General features: G+C 40.0%; 1 protein-coding gene across 1 annotated transcript; it reads right to left on the bottom strand.

The window, feature by feature from the left end:
• Positions 1-9,724: 9,724 nt before the first annotated feature.
• Positions 9,725-21,745, bottom strand: SMPDL3A (sphingomyelin phosphodiesterase acid like 3A). Its single transcript, XM_088521978.1, has 8 exons — positions 21,631-21,745; positions 19,900-20,113; positions 18,574-18,718; positions 15,627-15,723; positions 14,229-14,407; positions 13,139-13,319; positions 11,241-11,365; positions 9,725-10,093 (listed from the first exon to the last, which is right to left on the bottom strand). Exons 1-8 carry the CDS (start codon positions 21,743-21,745, stop codon positions 9,782-9,784), a joined length of 1,368 nt encoding a protein of 455 aa, XP_088378104.1. The 3' UTR covers positions 9,725-9,781.
• Positions 21,746-22,954: the final 1,209 nt, after the last annotated feature.

Below are 22,954 nucleotides of genomic sequence, written 5' to 3'. Positions count from 1 at the left end.
GAAAAGCAGTGGAAGGCCCGCAACTCATTTTCAGATGAGCAAGACATGGAAAGAATAAACCCAGATTTTTCTAAAAAAAAAAAAAAAAAAAGGACCTACGAACAGAAGATCGGCTTCTAAAGTAGCACTCAGCTTGGTTTTCAGATACATCTTACCAAGATCATGTAAACTTCCGTAATAGTTATCTGACAGCATTTGGTTTTTATCCTTTCAAACGCCTTCTTGAGTTTGAAACATGATGGATTTAAATTTGATCTCATTAAATGCTGGAAATTAAGTCATTAATTGTTAATTATAATGGAAATAAGTACCCAGATGCTTGATCTGGATGCCTTCATACTAATTAAAGTGTAGAGTCAAAATATAGTAACAGTAAACAAACAGAAAATCACTATCAAGTAAGCCCATGCTTATCACCCAGCAACACAAGTATTAACTAAAAAACCCTCCCCCTAAGGCTTTCGTCAGCCTTTATAAGTGCTTCCAAAATATATTTGTATTCTTCTTCTATAGTCCATTTCTCAAGATATTCAGGTGCTGCCATTTCCACAGATCAGTGACACCCCATGTGCCTAAAGTGTAATGAACACTTTACTTCAGGATTTCATCAGTTGCCTTCTGGGCAGCTCATGCTTTCATTTCCAAGTATTGGCATTTGGAGATTGATGGGGAGAAAAGCCAAAATTAAGATATTATTACCTAGAGCAAACACATCCATCCACTAGTACTTTCAATGTCTGTCTCCCTTTACCTACTTATAGCTCATACATGCAAACACATGAATGTATGGCAGCAAGGAGATGTGTACAGTAAAGGGACTCTAACTGCACTAGTAAAAGCACATTTTAAAAATATCCGGAAAATGGACAGAATTTTTCTATTAAATAGTAAAAACTGAAAAAAAAAAAGGAGAATGCTTCGTCTCCTGTGACCCCACCACTGCGTATTTTAACCAAAATAGAATTGGAAAGGGGAATGTTTGGGATTGATTTGAAAGAGAAAAAGATATATATTAATTATAGATCTAATTTTCCCATTTCCAAGCTAGCTTGTAAGATCTCCCCCTCTTTTTTCAAATACTTTTTAACTTCAGGGCTTTGCTATTCACTGTTGCTAGCTAATAAAGACTACAATTGGTTCAAGGTGTTACTTGCAACCCCTTGCTTTTAAGCATCCTGTTAAGATTAAGCAATTCATAGTTCGACCTGATTTTACTGCCAACATTTCCTTGCCAAAGTTACCCTTCCAGCCATGAGGTCTGAAAACTTGACAACAGTGAATTCTTCAACACTTGAACCTTTAGTATTTTTCTGGAGGTTTTCCAAACAAATGGCATCTCTTGTATCTCTTCCACCGCCTTGAATTCGTTCATTGGCTTCCCTGTTTACATAAAGTCAAGTGTAGCTTGAGCTATTGTTTTTAACAGCTGAACACTTCCTGCAACATATAGAAAATGTTTCCAGAGAGGAAGATGAGCTTTGTTTTAATACTTGGTTGTTCTTACAAGTATCCTCATCATTAGATCAATATTTCTTATGCAAAGACTGCACATTTTTGATTCTGATAGTTACTGAAAAGCAGCAGAACAAAGAGAATATCATGAGAGCAGATTACAGTGATACAAACTGAACTACAAAAGACTTAAATAAGAACTCTGCCACCTGTGAATCCTGTTTTCTTATGGTAATATTTACAAGCCATGTTAAAAAAAGAAAAAGTAGTAGATCTCCAGAGGATAAAAAAAAAAGCCATCTATCTGTACTTATATGAATGGGTGACTAGTTTTTCTCTTTCCTCTCTTCCTCCTGGCTAACAGTGCATTTTTTTTCACCAGGGGAACAAACATTTCCAGTTTCGGAAAGAAAATCTTCACACTTTAGAAAGGCAGGAGGAAGCAGCTATTCATTCTGATGTGAGGTGCTTGTTTTTGTATTTGTTTCGTATGTAGGGCTTTCATGCTGATGTGGAAGTAAAATAGTTCTTTATAGAGTATTTTATAAAGGACAATCAATCATTCCCATATGAAACTGAATCAGAATGGGAGCAAAGGAGAGGTCATGCACAAAAAAGGTTGCGCTCCAAGCCATGCAACGAATAGAGATTGGAGTGTGGGAAAGCAGCTTCATATTTATGCAGACCCCGAACTTGGCCTTATAGAGCAGATAAGTGCTGCCTGTGCCTACAGTGTCTTCTCGCTGAGGTCTACCACCTATAAAATAAATCCTGTAATGAAAGCAGATTACCTCATAATGCAGTCCTAGAAGAGGTTGATTCATCTAATATCTCTTGCTTACAAATGTACCATGGGGTTACCATAGTTCAGACTGGCTCATTAAAGGCAGTGGAAAACACGTCGGGAATGAATGGAGATGAAATAAAGGCGCTATAGATGGCTGTTACACATAATCCATTTGTTACTATGCTTCTGGCAAACAAAGGACCACATTGTTTGTAGAACTGCTTTTCTCCAGGAGCAGCACAATTTCTTATATGATTCTAGTGGATATTTTACAACATGCAACAAAATGAAGAGTGTGCCTTCTTCATAATGCTGGCAATTCATAACTGGAAGATAAATGAGTGGAGAATAGAGAAAGTGAGAGGAAAAAAAAAAGTGAGACGGAGTAATTAGTTGGTACTAATCTTTACGGGGAAACAGAAATTCTTACTGGCTCTGAGCACCCAGAGACCCGCACTGGAAGATAAAAAAAATTCTTTGTGATTTTATTTGATTCTTGTTGTGAATTGCATATAGCATATGTAAAGTTTATATTTTCCCTAACCACTAAATTGAGTGGTTTATAATTTTGCATACTAGCAACTGACAAAGTCTCACTAACTTTGGATAGACAAAAATATGAAGATATTCCTGAAATAAAAATAGGCCAGACACAGAAAACCACAACACCTGGCACAGAATGAAGCAATGAATTTAAAAAATATAGGGCCTGCCTACCTCTACAATGAAGAAAGTCTAAAGAAAAACTACTATTTCTAGTTCTTGTTTATATTTGGCACATATGTATAAACATTTATACATGTATACATGCACACATATAGGCTTTTTTGCACCCTAGGAAATAAATGGAAAGCCTTGAAGTCTATATATTATTTGCTTTCTCCATATCCTGGCTAAAATTGCATAGGCTCAGACCTCGTTCTGACTGCACTGGAGTTGCAGCCAGTTCTGAGGATCTGCCATCTAGCCACGCAGCGTCAGCTAATTCATGTTTCCTATTGCATCTTACCTTGCTTTCCTGGAACTGTCTTCAAGAGTGCATACTAACACACACGTCGACAAAACAAAATTCCTGAAGTCACATTCCTAAAAAGACACTAAACACTCTTGCCTATGCTAGTATAAGCTAAAGGTGTTTTTTTTCCTAAACAAAGGAAATGAGTGCATCACTCTTCAAGCTGAACAAGCAACACAGAGTGAGAACATGTACACAGAGCTCGACTCTTTGTATTTTAAGACGACATTGTTCTTCCACCCCATCCTGAGCACACACAAAGCTTAGAAAAAATTATCACCTGAAAACAAATCTAAGAGGGGTTTCAGAGACAGAGTCCAAAAGAATTGGTCATAAGGCTTTATTGAGCAGCAAGATAATACATAACAGTCTTCTAACTACAGCTGAAGCAACAGATTTTTGCTTCCACTGGCACTGACAGAACTCACCCCAGCTTATAGGAGGATAGGATGAGGCCTCCCACTAATAGTCTTAGAAGATACTTGGGTGGGAAAGCAAAGCAAAGAGGCTTTGAATGTAGTTAAGGCCATCAAAAGAGAATTAAAGTATCGGCAAAGGAAAAGGCATACCATGCGACACAGGCTGTTTATGCTATTTTTGTCCCCTGAAGAGAAGTGGCTGCAAAAGAGAGCCTAGTGTAAAGACGTGAAGACAACACTGAAGCAGATATGCAAATTTGTGTGGGAAAACACTCCTTTGTGGCACTGAGAAGCACCAACATGTTTTCACATAAATCATGAGGTAAGATGAGATCCGATTTTCCATCCAAATAGTGCTCCAAAACACTGGGAGAGCTGAAGACCATCTGTCTTCCATGCTGAAAAAAATATTTTTGCTTCTACCTGCATAACCACGCACCTTTGTTTGCAATCATATGAAAGTAGCAAACAGTGTATGGAAATACTTGATTTTCTAATGCTTTTAGTGTTTGTGTATGTGTATTGAAAAGCAGGATACAGGAAGAGCCACATTCATGTTTTCTAATTATTGATTTTGCTGTACTCTAAATTCCCAGTATTTTTTGAAGCAACTCTTTTGTCATCCAGGCAAAACCTGTTATATTCAAGAATATGGATAGGGACTCCAATGGACTGGATTGCTGACCACTAGGTCAAAAATTCTGACGCTGAAGTAAATGAAAGAAGTGCCTAGGGAATCTTTGATAGCTCTAATGGGACAAAGCTGAACTGTTGACATACCCTGGCCAGTCAGTTCTGCTGAAAATCTGCTTTGGTTTGAACTGATCCTGTGCAAAAAGTAGTGCCTACTATCTGACATTTAACAGAATTAGTAGAGAGATGAGCTGAGGTCCGAAGGAGACAAGCGATGACCATTCAAACAGTCACCTGGATCGGGCAACTCGGTGTTGCTGGAATGAGCGGACGAACCAACTGAGCGACCAAGAGGTCTGCAGGGCCAGCGCTCACAGCCAATGGCCCAGCTCTGCGCCCTAAGGAGCGCGCTGACCGCGCTCAGCTCTCCCCTGCTGCTCTGCCAGCCCCGCTGCCTCTGCGCGAGGGGCAACCCCCCTGCTCCCCGCTGAGACTGGAGCAAAAACTCCTTTCTCCAAGTGTTAGGAAACCTTGCATTCCTGAAGCCTTACACTGCCACACACACTGTGAATAGCCCACAACACTTCCCATATGGCTTGCTTTGACCCATACAAAGATTCAGCAACAGTTTTTCAACATAAAGTTCCCAGAATCACATTGGAGGGGATTGTGGGCTGGGGGCAATATAAGCGATTAATGGATCCTCTAAAGAACAAAACCTACTTAGGCTTGTCACGAGATAGTTGCTATGGTTTCTTGACACTGTTGAGCAGAAATTTGCTTTGACAGGGGAATTGGAAGGGGGAGAAACACAAAAAAAATACTATAGACAAGGCCTCCATGGTACACTGGCAATTATTTCAAGCAAAATCCTGCGCCTGCCTAGAATTTCAAGCTCTGAATAAATACTTTCAGTTGAAAGTATCAAAAAAAATAAATAAAAAAACACACCTGACGAGACTTTGCTAAGAACAGACAGCTTAAAATACATCTTGTTAGCTATCAACAAAGTCCTTTAGAAATGTTGGAAGGTTTCAGCTAGGTTGATGTAAAAACAACATCAAATATCCCCTCCTGTGAGAGTAAGTTAAATGTTCTTTGCAGTGTCTCAATTAAGGCTAGTAAAAAGCACGCTTCATTGCGATCAGCTGCAACAACATCAGGATCTTGAACTGGAATTTTCACTGAAGTCTCAACTTCAGTTTTCAACTGTTTTAAAGAACAAAACAAATCAAAACAAAACAACAACAACCCACAACTTCGGTTCATCCAAAAAAAACAGCAAACTAGGAAGAAGTCAGCCAGGGAAGACTTTTGAGAAGTGTCCAAATGTGAACTCTTTCCACCTTACGGAGTATAAAAAAAGCCAGAGCAGCATGAAAGAGCTCTGAGGCACAGCTCCCATCTGGAAGAAGAATCTCTCTGTGAGTATTTTGAGCAAGCAACTATCACCACCCCAGACGAGGGGTGTGCCAGTGATAGAGGTAACAGAGGCAATATACTGAAGATGCTGCTACACTGAACAGTGGAGATTTGGGAAAGTTCAATGCCTATAAAAGAGCCTAAAGCAATTGCTAACATTTAGCAGCTTCAGACATTTCTAAATTATCCTGTAAACATCAAAATCTGAAAGACTCATAGTTCACAGTTTCCCATATTTCTCAAAATACACTATAAAGGGTGTGTAGCCATAGCCAGTAAACATCAAATCTGAAGACCTAGGAGCACAATTTTCACTCTTTTGATTCATGTTTTTATTATTAAGTCAGTCAGCATGTACTTACATGACAGAAAGCAATACTATTCAGGCAAAAATCTAGGAGTAGCTTGGTAGCAATCACTGTGTGTGGGAGAAGTTCTTGGGACCTGTGCAACAGTTTTCCGGGGAAGTGCTGTGGCAATATCAGATTTTTTCAAAAAAAAAGTAAAAGTTGCAGCAAAAATTTTAATTTAGAAAGTTCATTTCTCAGTTAGAAGGAGCAAGCATAGCCAGCGCAAAGGCAGAAGCATAGTAAGTGCTGCAGGCTCAGGCACAAATGCCGCCTTGCATAGCTCCCTGCCTAAAACCTCAAAAAAACATTGCTTTTATTGCAGGGGAAAATACTGTAAGTTCTAAAGTCAGAGTTTTTTTCAGAATAGGGATTTTTTTTTCTCCCAGTTCCACATTTGAAATTTCTCCAGCTGATTATTCCTGTCCAAGTGGTTGCTTTAAAATCCAGCAAGAAAATTATCCAGTTTGAGAAAACAGTTTCTACTTTTTTACCCAGGCAGCATGACAAAGGAATATTCTAGTGTTTAACCGTGACACATTTGGTGGCAAAATTCAAAGTACAACTAAGGAGAAATACAAACACTAGAAGAGATTTTCTAAACAGTCTTTAAACATAGCTTTACCTCTGAAGGCAGCATCAGTTGCACTGCAATATCCGTAACTGTCTGCACCTATAAAACAACAACTTAATAACATCAGTGCTCTGTCTCTGTCTAGTGCTTCACTACATGCTCTGAGTTAGGGTTTGCCATATTGCCAGCTGTTTTTTTTTCAGTGTTATTGGTTTTAAGTGATTCCCTTCTTGTGATGTCAGTCAGCTACCTACACCATGATCCATCATATTAGAGACCATTCCCCTGGTATCTGTAAGAGCTCCAAGTATTTCACAGGAATTGGTGCAAGGTGTCCAGTAATGCACTGGCTACTTTCACTCTATACAGTGTCTGCCATCCCCACTCATCACAAACTAACTAAACATATCTAGGAGGGGTCACATTTTCGCTTAACTTTTCGTCATGCATTTTCTTTGAACTTCTACAGCTGCAATATTTCACACGCAGATTCACATGAGAACAGCTTTCACTTCACACCAGGGTTCTTTGCAGACCAAACTGGATAGAATTCATAGGCAGAATATTCCTTCAGCAGAGCAAAAAGCTAGAGCTGACAGATGACTGAATTATCTGAAGCAGCATCTTCTTGCTGAGAGCTGTGGTGCCAAGCAGGTAGAAGGTGGTCTCCATCTTACCGAGAGCGAGGCTGGAAAGAAACTCACCTTACTCAGACAGTTACCCTGTGCACTGGTAGTCACAGTTCCTCTTGAGAGGAAGAGAGAAAACTTCTTATTAAACAGATACACCTTGTGAGATTTAAAAAGGGAGCTGTTTTAAACTAGATATTCATCCTTTCAGATGCTATGTGTTCATCATTTGTCTGCTTTGAAAATGGGTCACAAGGGACTGCATGTGATGAGATCATATTCGGGCCCAGTTCAGCGTCCCAAACTAAAGCAATAAACATTGGCTTTTGGTTTGGATCTGGAGCACACCTCAAGCTGAATTTACTGATCACCCCCATTTATCCTGATTTAATTCACCTTGCGGAGTGTTCTTGGAGTGCAGAACTGGATTCTGTTCACCTGAAAGTCAATTAGCAGCTGGGTTTCAGGGGAGCACTTAACACCCTCCAACGCCTACCTAAAGCGGCAGTGTTGACACCAGCTCCACAGCAACAACTCTCCTGTTCAAGAACGAGCCCCTCTTAGGGGCCTCAAACCTCCAGCAGAGAATCCAGCACAGAAGCTAACTGGAAGGAATTCCCAAGAATCCCTTCCTCGGGTTCCAGTTCTACCCAGACCTGGCCTGCAAGCTACACTTTAAGGCCACAAGCGACAAGTCTCGAGGAGTCAGGTATCCCTTAATACCCAAGATAAACGGTACTACATGGCAGGACACACTATACAGGTAATTGAGAAATCACTCTTCTTATTTTCACATCCTCCAATTTAGGTCTAGTAGAATGAAAAACTTTTTACTCCACCAGGTGGTGTCATTTTGTCTTTCTGTCCACTATGACCTTACAGCTACTCCAACAGATCCTTTATTAGAGATGGGGACACAAAACAGTTTATGAAATAGGAAACAGCCATCTGATTAGCTGGAATAAGAAATATTACCAGGTCACACCCCTCTCCTTGGTGTTTCATTGTATGATTCTTTCAAAAAAGATTTGTCAGGAACAACTTACCTCTAGGTCATGCAGGAAGCAATAAAGTAAACGGCAGATACAAAAGTGTGTCGGCCTTCCTCTATTCTCCCTTACACTCTGATGCCATCTAAACTGCCAAGGTCATTTACTTGTTGTTTTTTACAGTGTAACACTCTGAAAATGTTTAGGCAGTTATTAATTCATGCTCTCTAAATAACATCTACTGTAAAGAAAAAATAAAATGAACCATGGGGGAGAGGGGGAAAAGACATCTGGGAACCGAGAAAGCCGAGAACTCATCAGCAATAAACTAGTTTTCCTAAGGAGTTCTGTGGCTATTAATCTGCCACACATTTCAGCTCTTCCTAAATTCAGCAACAAAAAATGCCACAGTAGGAGAATACAATTTGGCAATTTTTACAACATTTTCTGTGATGGTTTGTGCCACAGAAGCAAACCAGTACGGGAAGAAAAAAAAAAAAAAAAAACAGTTGATCAAAGACCTGAACAAAGCTGTTTTGAAAACTGCAGCAACCTCAGCTATCCTATCACCTCAACTGCTCTTACATTATCTACAAGCATATTTGCTTTCCCTTGACAAACAGATACAAAAAACAAAAAAACCCTGAGAAACCTCAGCACAAGTGTATGTTTCCCCGTATTGTATCAAAATGTACAGGCTATCTGAGACGTTAACCAATTTAAACCTGACTTGTGATCTACTGCAAAATCTGTTAACTGAAGATTGCGTTATTATTGAAGTATATTAAAGGAATATAAATTTGATAGCAGTACCAACATGCATATCTTTATTATAAAAAAGCAGTGCTTAGTGCTGGGCAATCATACACATTCTGAAAGTACATTAGTATTTACAGGATGAAGATCTGTGATTCATTAAGCCACATTCAGCAGAATATACCCCCATGCAAACATGGATTTAGGTGGTTAAAAGGGAAAAGGAAACATGGTAGGAAGATGCCTAATACTGGTATTGCATTAACATTGTGTGCTCCAGTCTCAGCACATGGGTTTTTCAGGTTTCAGTTTGTAATTGTTGACAGGAGATGGCTGAATCCCATGCCTGAAACAGGTTACATCACTTACCTTGATATGCTCTGATAACAGACCTGGATTTCCAAAGAACTGAGCAACTACTGTTCCCCCATACTGCGATGCCTGATACAGAGGGCAGAGGAACCTTCAACAACAGCAAAATATCTGGCTCTCATTTCATTACATAGTCAATCAGCTTTTATTTAGATGTGGAAGGAAAATATGTTTACAAGACAGAAAAAGAAAATAGGAAGACTTATTGTTCCCCTGAAATTCAGTGAACATCCACAGGCTCTGAGGCAGCACATTGGTACCTGAGAGAATGAGCAGATATTTTAAAATCACAGGCTCTGAGGCAGCACATTGGTGCCTGAGAGGATGAGCAGATTTTTTAAAATCACAGGCTGAAGTTACCATCAGCACAGACTGCACTGGAGACTTCATCTCCACATTGCTTCCTGGTTGATACAATCTGTGTACGAAGAATAATCCAAATATTGGATAGCACATATCTGGCAGGCTTTGCATCCCCCTTCACAGACAATGGTTGTGTCATAGCTCACAATGAAGTTACTGTAATACTGCTCAAACAGCCTGCTGTGTGGCACAGACAACTGCTTGGCTATTTCATATAAGCTTTGCGGCTTCAAGTCTTCAACGCCGTAAGCTTTAGTCAAGATGTATTCTAATTTCCAGTTTGATTCATTTTTCTTGTTGGCGTCTCTGAGGTCCAAGTAAAACTGCCAAAGATCCTACAGCAAAAGGAAAGAAAAAGGCATGGCTGTATTGCTTTCTTCCCTGCTTCATTAAGCCTCTAGAGTGATATATTGATTAAGAAGCTGTCACTCCTCGTTATTCACAACTGAATAGAAGGTCATGTCCCACCCCAAGAGTTGGGCTCCCACCCAAAGCTGGTACTTCGTAATGGAGGGGGGATGGGAGAAGGGCAAAAAGGAGGGACAAGCAGCAGAAATTGCGCTGCTAGAGGGTTTTTTTTTTCCTGTCCAAACTACAAATCAAGCTCCGCTATGCTCATGTCTAGCATAGGCATGGGGCAAAAGGGTGAAAGCCCAGATTTTCTTTTCTATGGGCACTCTTTGAAAGGAAGAATGGACAAAGCCAGGGAAAAACTCAGAGGAAAGGGAGAGTTGAAGACAGAGTGAAAACTGTGCAAGGAAGAAGCATGAGAAGTTAATGCAGCTCTCCAGACAGAAATCCCAGTCAAACCACCACATGTGTTGTCACTGACTTCAGCAAGAGCAAAATTTTACTCTGAATTACAGGGAGAATATCTGAGTCATTCCAAACCAAAATAGCTATGCAGGATTTACTTTCTCTACAAGTTTAGTAGTAGTTTCCATTTTTCTTTCTGGATTTATTTACAGATGCCTATAAAAAACAAACTCTATATAGAGAGGTGCATAATTATGAAAAGCATCACATGTTTGAAAGTGCTTTTCCTCATCTGCTCTTCTACATCATGCAGAAACATTTCATATACTGCCTCCCAAAGCTCAGAAAATCACCAAATAACGTGGGTGTATAAACAAACCCAGGATTTACATGAACATTTCTCACTCTTGCAGAGCCCCCCACAAATACTTTTAGGATGCTGTCCTATTTTCAGACTCTCTTTAATTCTACATTTTAAGAATATTCCTTTGATTATTAAAAAGCCCACAGTATTTTGTGGTAGTCTTGCACTTGTAGCCTTGAGCCACAGAAAAACTGACTGGGCTCTCTCTTAGATGTCTGTTTCTTTGCCTACAAAGAAAAATAAGAACGAAGGCCACAGTTCCAGCAATAACCATAACACTACAGAAGCTGACATCTTGCTGTAACTTCAAAATAAGCTATATTTAAATATTTAACCCTTAAGTAATGCTTTAAAGTACTTACCAGCAAGCTATAATCAAGCAGATCATATTGATACAATCTGACACCAGGGTTATTGGACTCCATTTGCCACACATTCTTCACTGGGGTTACAGCAGGTGCCACAAACAAGGAATTTACTGGTTGTTCTGTAGGAAGAGGGAGGTGGGGAAACAGTTTGCTTTCATTAATTTTCTAAAATAAATGCTCTTGGAGAACTAACCTTGCTAGAAGCAGTGACTGGCTTTGTAAATTAACCTTTTTTCCCCCAAAATACCTATATCACTGTGATCCATGCTCAGGCTTCCCACAACTTTAACTACCTTAATGCAAAATAGTCTTGCCTAGATGTAAGGTCTCTTTATTTTGCATATTTCTGCTAAATAAATAAAACTTTGAGTTGCTGTTTCCATGCTTTCTTTTCCATGTTTCTTTACACATTTTTTGCTTTATGTATTTTTTGGTATTATTAGAAACAATAGAATATTATTAATTGATCCTGAGCTTCACACAGCTAGGCTAGTCCAGTATATTATGACAACACTGAACTTTAAGGCAACTGAAATATAAGCACATAAATGGGTTTTAATAGACAAAAAATGCAAGTAAATACATTTAAAGGGTCTCTGTGGAAAAAAAAAAAATCTATTTCTTTCTCTGCCAGCACCACAGCAGAGAAATCACAAGGTCACTATCCACAAATGAGCAGAAGCTTAGAAAGCTTGAAAATCAGACAATTTTTTTGTGAAGGAGATAAAATGAAGCTCTGTATTTCAACACGTGAATGCTGGCTATAGATTCATACGTATCTTGAATTATCTGGGATTTTGTCAAGGTAAAAAAAAGGAACATGAGTAGAAGACAGCCTAAAACTGAAGCTAGTTACATGAAATGCTCACTGTTTAAATGTTACCAAAAATACAGAACAAAAATTGGGAGCATAGTTACTTGCACACCGTAAACTAATCACAAGACATCAAGATCAGGCTATTATCAGACACAGGGAACACAATACAAAAACCTATAGGTTTACTTACTTGAATATCTTAAAAAAAAAGAAAAGAGTTCTTTCTTGGATTGATTTCTTTTTTCCAGAGACCAGTTCCATGAGAACACCACAGGAAAACGTAAACCTTTTAGAACATTATTACCCCAGCTAGCATTTCAGATACTGCTTTTGTAGGTCTATACAAAGCAAACATAAATAAGGGGCCAATTGATATTTAGATACTTTACATAAGCTAAGGCAGTGGACCACTCGTGATTTTATTGCACAGCCACAAATACTTAACCATTTCTGGTTATTTTTGCTAGGAAGCTTCCATTACAGATCTTAAAGTGTTTCATACAGCCATAACTATGCTTAAAATTAAGGGATTTCCAAGCAATAAACGGAATTTTCAAAGCTGGGTGCTTTTCTTGAAGGGAAATTAGCTGATCTAAGAGATGCAACAGGCAGAGATTTTCTTGCCCCTACCTCCTGCTTCCCCTTATCTTAATTAACTTTGAAGCAGCAGGGAACTCAGCAGAGAGGCACAGTAATGATGCAGGAAACACAAGAACACAGAGCATGTCTAGTTGGCCTGAGAACATTCCCTTTGACACATCGCACAATAGCAGCTGGCTAGTATAATTTGCCCATGTCACTGAAAAAGTAAAGAGGAAAGACTAGAAATTCTTGCTTAGGCATAAGCAGTCATTAAAAAATAGGAAGCTTGGGAAGTCTCTTCTGACCTCAGTGAAAGGGACAGTCTGCCTGGCAAGGGTCACTGAAAAAAATCTAGGAGCATGTGTGTGGCTTGAACTCTTATAGGTAATGTTCCCAATTTCCTTTTTACAGTATTTATAGAGGCTGATTGGTAGCAACATGCAAGAAAATATTACTTTGTTATTAACCAAGAAGAAAGAGCAAGCATCATTACCTTTTTCATCCAAGAGGACCATGATACTATCTCTGTGTGTGTGTCCAAAAAACTGCCCAGCAATAACATCACTGTATTTGCGAAAAATCTTTATCAGCCTTTCATTGTAATATTCCCTGATAGCCGTCGTATTCCTTGCATATGGCAAGTATCCTACTGGTACGTGTCCTATTATATATACCTAAGGGATTAGATACAGAAAGCCAATTAGTACCTGCATTTGAAACTAAAAACACTTTTAGTTAAAAGCTTAGAAATGGTTAATATAATTCCATACGAATGCTACCTCTGAAAGGCCATTGTTAAAGCTATTAATCAGCAGTTTTGCTGACACAATACAAGCAGTAGCATGTTTAAGATCGTAACAAAAGAGATGAATGGGTACTTTTTAGTTAATTCAGAAAAAAAAAAGTTCTGATATATCTACACCTAATTTTAGGCCAAAGGAAAACTGATGAATCACTTCAAACAAAAACATATGCTATCAGGGGAAGAACTAAGATTTAGCATCTCAAAGGCAGAGTGAGAAAAGCTTATGTTAAAATATCATAGTGCCTGTGTGGTCAGACATTTACCAGAAACAGAAAAAAGGGCTAAAAAGCTAAAACTGACTGAAACAGAAACTGAGTTCCAACCACAAATGCTGACTAATCAGTGCAAGATTTTACAAACTCCTTTCTATTTTGATACTCAAAAACACTAAGACTTTTTTTTAGCTTTTGTCTCAGACTGAGTCCGTTTTTTATTCAACGCTTACGAGTAGAAAGATGTAGTCCCTTCTAAGAAACAAAAGATCCTTATTCTCATTCTGTCTTCTAGCACATTTTACACTGTAGAAAAAAATGCTGTTTTCCTCCAAATTATGATTTGATAAATATTATTAAATAATTTCATTAAATTGTACATAATGTACATAATTTGTATTGTTATTTCTTCCCATTAATATACGCATGAAGCTTTGGCTTTGCAGTATCCTCGGCAACATTAGCATTCTTTTGGAATCACTTTTTTTTTCCTCTACTTGCTGATACCTTTTCTCTTTTCAGAGTTTAAACAAACAAGGCCAATGCATTCTGTTTATGGCCCTTACCTTTTCCTTCTTTTGTGACGAGGTTTCTAGAACTCCCTCCAGCCAGGCTAACTGGTTGGCTGGGTCAGTGATATTCACAGTTACGCTGTTGGGGCTGTAATATAAATTTGTGTTCAAACTGATTATCCTCAGCGGCTGAGAGCTAACATTGGATTTGAATAGTTGTGTGTAGAAGCCACCTGTGAAGAAAGACCAACATGATCTGAAAAAAGTCTTAAAAGCACAACTTCAGAATGAAAGCACAGGCCTGACAAAATTTCCAGCCTTACTCCTTCGAGTATGTTGGAATATGACCTATTTATTCAAAATGTACACATTGTTCAAAATGTACCTTAGCTGTTTTCAGCAACATTTTGGTATAAGAAGTTGACTCTTTTGCCTCTAACTGCTTCAGAGTTTATTTGACAGTTTTCAAATGCAGTTATCCAATTCATGAGCAAGAAATGTCCTGTATCACTACTTGCACACAGAGATACAGCAATTCTTGAAAGTTCACATTTCTTATGGAAAGTTCCTCCAGAAAGAGCTATTTGAGAACTATTTGTTTTGCCTTATACTTTGAAGACTATTTAACTTCAGACTATAAAGTTATTTTTGTTATAAAATTAAAATAACATGTTTTTCTATGAATCTAAGCTCCTAAAATCCTCCATGGGATACCTAGTTTTTCTATGGATGCAATTTCAAAGATCGGGAAGCCATAAGAATAAGGAAAACAGAGCTATAGCTATATTCCTTAGCTTAAGATCTGCCCCTTTGACTTTTATTTTACTATTAATAATTTTTCCTCTTCCTTACCCCAAATATCTTTCTCATTCAGGATGCAAAACACAGATTAAGTTTCAAATCCATAACATCTGAGGATTTGAAATTGGGCAGAGCTTTTCAGACCAAAAAGGAAAATTTAAATTGGTATATAACTTAGTTTCTTAATTTAGTAAATTGGATGCAAATATGACATATTTAACAGTATATAATCACCATACCTATTTGCTACTATACTTTTCACAAGTATGTACCTATTCAATTTGCTTTGAATAAACCTCAGCGATACTATTTCATTTCCTTATAATCAAATTTAATTTTTGTGCACCACACACATTTATCAAAGAAGTATTTTTATTATGAGTTATTGTACTTTATACATATTTTTACCACGTCAACAACATTGTACGTGCTACAAGGAAGAGTAATAACTATTGCATCAGAGGAGAACAAACATACCCTGAAGATAAGCACTGCTGTTCCTAAAGATAAATAACTTCTTCCAGGAGAACTATTTCAGGTAATCTATTGTGCTGCTTCATCCTATGAGACTCAGCTAAATAAAGGAATAAATCTACAGAAACATTAGCTCTCTAAGCCCTAGCTGTACAACATATTACTGCTATATTTTACCTTTTTTGAATGTACTGATTGCATCATCAGTTAGCCAAGGTTTCCAGAAATCTGCTACAGCATTGTAAACTTCACTGGTAGTTACAGGAAGCTGATCCTGCAAAGGAACAAAACCTGCCTAAGTTACATCAGAGAGACACAGAGACAGCAGAAAAAAAATTACTTAACAAATAGATAAGTATTCAAGTATTCAAAGTCTGTTTACATTCTGAAAATAAAGTTGCTTGGAAGAGAGGCATGAACCTGGGTTTCTTATACAGCAAGCGACTTTTTCCAGCTAGATGGGATTCATATTAGCTTCCTAAAGTTTCACTTCCGCCCTAAGAAACATTTTGATAAAATTCTGAAATGCCTCCATGATATCCTGCAGCTCTAATGACAACATATTTAAAACTTAAAGTTTTCTCAATGTTTTCTCCAATCAGCAGCTTTAATTAGGATTCTAGCACTTTCCGTCTGAGCAAAGCGATGTCCAAGTGCCAGAATGTGATTAGAGTCATGCTCTCATCTAACCCTGATAGGAAGATTCAGCCTCTCCTCACCTTTCCTAAAATATCTGCATGGATTTTTAGTGCTAGGAAAAAAAAAATAGAGAGAGTGAACAGAGGGCAAAAAAGAAGCAGTATTATAGTTCTGTGAATGCTTTCTTAAACACAAAACCTTTCTAAGGTCTTTGAAACTAAACCTACTTTATCAGAGGCTTAAGTACTAAGTCTCTGTCTAGAAGCAGGGCAAGCACAAGTCAGTTCAGGCATTTATTGCTTGCGACGCACAGATACTAGTTGCTAAGAAAGCTTTCAGGCAAACCAGCTCAGCCAGAGATAACATTCACTAACAGCACAAAATCTATCTTACTTAAGAGGCCATGTTATGGACCAAAGGTGGTTGGGACCCAGGCTCTAAAAGGTAAGTTAGTGCTCTGTGAATCTTTGGATTAGACAGCAGCTGGGATTTGTTTTAAGCAGGGGCAAGGATGTAAAACAGGTCTAGTCCGAAAAACCAAGGTCACAACATACAATCTGAAAGATGTCCCAATGCTTCATTAACCTGAATAGCATTTTTCACAGCCTCTGCAAGAAAAAATCACCAAAGATCATTACATTGTTATGATGGAAAGTCAGGACAAAACAGAGCAATAAAATTATTTGGTGCATAGTAGGCACACAGCCTTCACAGTTACTCTGGGACAGCCTACAGGGATGTGTGGCTTCCTGCACATCACACGGGGTCTATGGTATAACACATGGCCACAAGAAAAAGAGAAGAGTCATCCAGTCATCAAGGTGTGTGGGGGAGGGGGAAGCAACCTGAAATGACCTAAGGGTGGCCAATTTCTGATCCCATGGTCTTTTGCAATCAGTAAGTGGAAAATAAGTTATTTCTGTCCATTGGGGAAATCAGCCATTTCAAACAAAATATCAAACTAAACATATGTGTATTTTTGTGTGGAGAGAGGTATTTACTCCAATGCACTTCAAAATGCTATCTGCTGTTCCTTTGTCCCAGCTGACCACTGTTTTATTTTTGAATTCAATTTCATGGACAAAACTGATGTTTATGGAAAAAGATGCTACATTAAAATGTCAGTGGGATAACATCATGTGGATTTCCACTGCTGTCTACAGGTTTGCTGAATACAGATTTTCCTCTGTATACCTAAGGAGATTGTTTCTAATCCCGCATATCAAAGGACAACTACTATCTGTTAAGGCTTTCTAAGAAACAAAATAAAAACAATGCCCTGAGTTAGACTTCTGTTTAGGTGGTATTCAAAAATATTTTAGCAGTGGCTTCTAATGGAACAAGCTGGCCCCTTGCCAACGCATGTAACAAAAGCTTTACTACCAGAATAAAAACACAAGACTAAGTTCCCAGCTTTGTTTGTTCACTTACAGCTTCAAGATATGCTACATAATCAGCCCTTGTTTTCCTTCTCACATTCCTCTTTCCTCACTCTGAGTAACTCGACTATTCCCTGATTTTAGAATCATCAACTTCAATGTATTACAGAGAACAAGGCCATCTACTCTACCCGAGTATTTATTCCACAGTAAGACTAACGAATGCCATAGAAAGCTATTCTGGACTAAAAACCTTTGAGAGTTTGAAGGGGGTGTCATTGAATTTTCATTACCCATTTCAAACAAAATAAAACTTCAAAAAAGTTGACCTGCTCCACATCCCTTCTGATCCCCTCAAATTCAGTAATGGAATTTGGTTCTGAGCCCCATGAACTGCTAGATCAACTTGTGATGCATCCAAAAAGCCACATGCAGCAACTGTTTATTTTTGAGCCATGCCAAAAACAATATTTGCAGAACACTGAAAGTAAAAGAAGCTGCAATGGCCTCGGTATCTAGTAAATCATCATTGGGAATACATGCCCAACGAGGAAAGGAAAGAAGAAAAAAAAATCATTATAATCATGTTTGTGAAAGTATGGGAACATTACAAAAATTCTGCCACAGGTCTGATAAAAAAATTAAAAATCCAGTGATGTGAATGGACAGATTCCCAATAGGTTTTTCAGTGGGCTTTGAATCTTACCATACACTAATAGAGTCACTAAAAATATAATTTCTGTTCAACCAAGCTCTTGTGCGCAAATGTGTAACTTACACAGGCAAGAAAAAAAATCAACTATGGTAAGAATTGGTAGTTCTACACCATGAGAGAAGATTCACACTAAATTTGTAACCTCAGGCAATGTGCAGATTCCATCCCTCACCAGCATTCACTTGGGTACCTTAACACAGGGAGAGATGTACTTTGTGTTCTTGACTGGAACTGTTTACAGTTTAGATGCTAACCTGAGAATTATAGAACACACTGTCCAGAACAGCGATTATGAAAATTTCAGTCTTGTTTCTGTTTCACACTTGCTATCTGAGGGCTTGGAAGCCCACTTGGTCTGGTACAGAAACAAATTTCTAAGAACTGGTTTTACCTGTGGCCAGTAGTCATGATTGCCCAGTGCTGGAAAAACCTGAATTTCTGGAAAGAAATGACGTATTGTAGAACTCATATTGCCAATGATGTTGATGACCATCTTTGTAGAGAGTTCTCTCACTGGAACATGAGGAGGACTATCTCTGGAAAAAAGAGACAACCTTATTCGCAAAGGCTTCTTAGCAAAACAAGGAAAAGCACAAAACACTGCAAATACACTTAAATTTTGTCCTGTAATATTCCTGTAGATCACTTAAATAAAATATTGCAGTCTCTGAAAGGTTGCCTACAAAGTCATTTCTTTTTGCAAATAGCCTCATGTTTATTATATGATTCACCTTTAGCACTATTAAGACATTTTATTTAATTAAATGAACTTGATCCCTTACTGTGCAGCTTGGGTGATGCATTTTTTAACATCTATACAGACTTGGAAGTTTATTTTTCCTCTTCCAACAACATTTATTGAAAATGAATTTGAGAAAATTACATTTAACCCCATATTTTTACAAATTCGTATTTCTTGACACTCTTTTCCCAGCACAGTGGCATGGAATGACCATCAAAAAGCCTTGCCACAGATGTGTAAGAAAGGCAATACTATCATGCCCCTTTAATAACTTGAGACACAGGCACAGAAGAAAATGTCTTTCGCAAGACAAGACTTCACACATCCTGAATATTGCAGCAAGGGACCACAATAATTTCATCATGAGCATGTGCAGCTAAGAGTGATAGAAATGGAAACAAAAACAGAATTCATTGTATTATCCCCTCTGTTAGCCCCTAATATAGAATCCCTACAAGAATTACTGTTGCCTTCTATAATTTTAAAAAAAACAGATTCAACTGATTCACAAATTTTAACATCAGAAGTCACAGCTGCCATATTGCTTTATCCTAGCCAATCTCTTATAGAGCCCAACACCTAATGTTTAAATTAAAGGGTATCTTCTAAAGTGGTAGCAACTCTTGATTTAATGACCTCAAGGTCTAGAAAATCCAACATCTCCCATCATGATTAGTTCCAAAGAGTCAGGAATTCCTCTGACCTTCCCTTTTGTTTTTCCCACTTCTGATACTCCCCACACGACTTCAGTTAAGCTATGGTAATATAGTCATGTGGTAAAAATACCCCAGTGAAACAGCTATCCACAGTGTTCCACTTTTTAGTCATTCAGACCTCTAAAGAGATTATTTAGAAGTAGACTCTAGGAGATTTTAAGCTCAGATGTGTTAGTGCGAATGTAAGTTTACGAATTACTGCGTAATAACATTATTTAGCTGTTAAAAGCTTTCACTGCACAGTGACTTGAACATTTACCCTGTCCAAATCATGAATGAAACTTGTTGCTCAGAATCCTTCATGAATGCAAATGCTGACAAAATGAGTTGATATGGCGAATCACACAAAAAGTCTCCAAAAGGGCCTGGGTCAGAAGCATTGACTCCTTTGGAAGAAGAACAAACTTTGGTGCGGTCTGGGTTGATGTGGTAAGTAGGGTCTAAATGCAAGTCAGATATATGCCAGAACTGCCCTGTTTTCAGAAAACAAAGATTAACAGAAACACATTATTTTCCACCAACCTGTTAAGAATCTCACTCCTTGCATAGCATGGAAAAAAAGAAAACAATTATAATAAAAAAAACTATTTATCAGCAGAAACCAAAGCTGCCCAGGAATCTCAGCCATCAATTCCTGAAGAAGGCCAGTCTTCCACTTAGCAACAACAACAAAAACAAATGTTTCTGACTTTTTGGTTATAGCTTGCATGTATGAACTGAATGTGCTGGTGTAATTCTGAACCTGCTGCATTCTCTTTGAAATTTTGATTAGCTTCTGATCAGCCTGTCTGATAAATGGTGTATTCTTGGCAAAAGCCATTCAAAAAATCTGCTTAGAACAACTGCAAACAGAAGCACAGACTTCAGCTAGCCAGCAGAAAAAGATCCCAACATGAAGGTTGGTGGGGGCTGGAAAATGGAGCTCCTTATTTATGGAAATCCAGAAAGTAGAGGAGAAGACAAGGGCACTTCTCCATTGCACCACCTGAAAAGAGAGGGAGTTGCAATTTTGATTATTTTTCCAGACCTTCCCTAGCTGGAAGCTACTATAGAAGATGACAAGAAACGGCATGTGAGGAAAAGAGAGAAAAAAAAAAAAAAAAAAAAAAAAGCTCTTCTTCTTCTTATTCTATCCAGAGTGATACCAAAGAGATGCCAATCTGTGCCTGACCTCCCCAGGACATTTCAGGCTTGTGTGTGCTGATGCATTCTCAGCCACTGTTATTTAGTACTGAACAGAAAAAGAACTGTCAAGTACAGGAATATGCAGGACAAAATCAGCTGAGTTGGTATGAGACAAACAAGGGATTCGTCTTTGTCAGATTTGAAGCATCTGGAAGATGAACATGTGTATCTGGTGTATCTGTTGTGAAGCTGGGACGGATACAAATTGGTTTTCCCAAGGTCACATGCTCACTCTGCGGCAGGGCAGGCAACAACATGTGACTGGACTCTTGCTGGAATTTATTCCAGGAAGCCGAGCGCGATGGCTCCGCTCCCATCTGCGAACACAGGACATGGCAGCTCCCTGCAAGAGCTGCACCGCCTCGGCTTCGGGACGCGCGTGAGTCAGCGCGGCCGAACATCCCAGCTGAAAATAACGCCCCGCGCGCACCTGCGCACGCTCCGCGCCGCAGCAGCCGCCCTGCGGCCTGGGCAGGCGGCGCAGGAGCCAGAGCGGGGTCCGCAGGGCGCCTTGGCTGCGCCCAAGGCACGGCAGGGCTCTTCCCACCTGCCCTGCCTGCGGGCTAAGCGCAAGCCCTGCTCAGCCCTGGGACAGCAGCGCCGCGCGCACCCAGGAGCCGCTTGCGGCTGAAGCTGGGCGAGGCGCGGAATAAACAAGCAGGGCAAGAGTTAGAAAGAGGAGGAAGAGCCGAGGGGAAAGACCCCCGGCTGGGGCAGCCGGTGACAGGGCGGGCAAGCCGGGAGCGCGGGCACCCGGGCCGCCCCCAGCGCGGGCACGAGCGGGGCGGCCCGCAGGCGGACTCACCCACTGCGGAGCGGCGCTGCGGGCCCGCCGGCGCCGCCGCGGCCGCCGCCAGCCAGCAGCAGAGCAGCGCCAGGCCGAGGGCCAGCCGGGCGGCGCGGACCCCCCGCGGCTCCATGGCGGCGGCAGGAGCCTCCTGCGGCCCACGGCACCGCCCCGGCGAGGAGGGAACGGAACGGGCCCGGCCCGGCCCGGCCCGGCACAGCCCCGGCCCCGCGCCGCCTCCCGCCGCCGCCCCGCCCGCGCCGCGGCGGGGCCCACTCCGCGGCGGGGCCGGGGCCGCCCGGGCGGCGGTTGCGGCGCCTCAGGGGGCGGGGAGCGGAGCGGCCGTTAGAGCCGTTGCGGCGGCGCAGGGGGCCGCCCGGGCGGGTGGGCGCTTTTTAAATTTTGTTATTATTATTTAGGTGTCTGGGATCTCCCCAAAGGGCTGCTTTTCTTATCCCTCCTTCGGTTTTGACATTAATACTGTTTCTCTTTGGGATGGTAAAAGTCTCCGCTTTTCTGGTGGTTTTATGCGTTTCCAATGCATATTGGAAAAGGAATGGCTTAAAAGCCATTGTAATGTAAAATATTTACCCTTCATTATATGATGTTCCAGCCACATCCTGTCAATCTATCACTGCTTTCTCTATGTTTAATAAAAACCTTATTTTTCTCCTTCATGGCCCTGTTAATCACTTTTCATGAAAATTAACGCCATAATGGAGACCCAAGTGTGCTTTTCCTGGCAATTAAGGAAAGTGTGTGTTCCCAGATTTGTGGGAAGCAGTGGTTGGGAAATAGTTATATGATTAATAGAGGGGAATAAGCTATAATAGAGGGGAGACAGATGCAGCCTGTATTAGGCACTGAAATTAGTACTTAAATGAGCTTATGAAAGCTAAGGAGAGAAGAGACTGTTCAAACATACTGCTACAACAGAGGCTGAATGCGCAGAATCCAGTCCCATGCACCACTGAAGCAAAGTTGTACTTTTCACTGCTCTGATGGAAAACTAGGTAAAATGGGAAGTTACTCCGGCTTTCTTGAATAGTTTTCTCCTCTAAGGGGTAGGATAATATGGATGGCTTATCTTGCTCATCTGATGAAAGTTGAGACCCAGCTAAGCAACACGAGTATGAGATAATTCATATTAGGTTTACTTTTTTCACACAGAGGCTGCCTGAAAGAAACATCCCCATCCCTTTTCTCTTTTGGGAAATGCTATAGATCTTTGAGAAAACAGTTTCCTTAATTAGGACAGTGAAGTATTACACCTCGCAAAGTCAGCAGAATCCCCTTCCCTGCCTCCCTCTGGAGTCACACTGCCACAGTATCAACCAGCTAA

This window comes from Tinamus guttatus, unplaced genomic scaffold, assembly GCF_059628265.1.
Source record: "Tinamus guttatus ecotype Peru unplaced genomic scaffold, ASM5962826v1 Tinamus_guttatus_pri_ptg000141l, whole genome shotgun sequence".
NCBI classification, from domain to species: domain Eukaryota; kingdom Metazoa; phylum Chordata; class Aves; order Tinamiformes; family Tinamidae; genus Tinamus; species Tinamus guttatus.
Note: the sequence above shows the minus strand (reverse complement) of the source record. Positions and strands in the feature narration are given on the sequence as shown.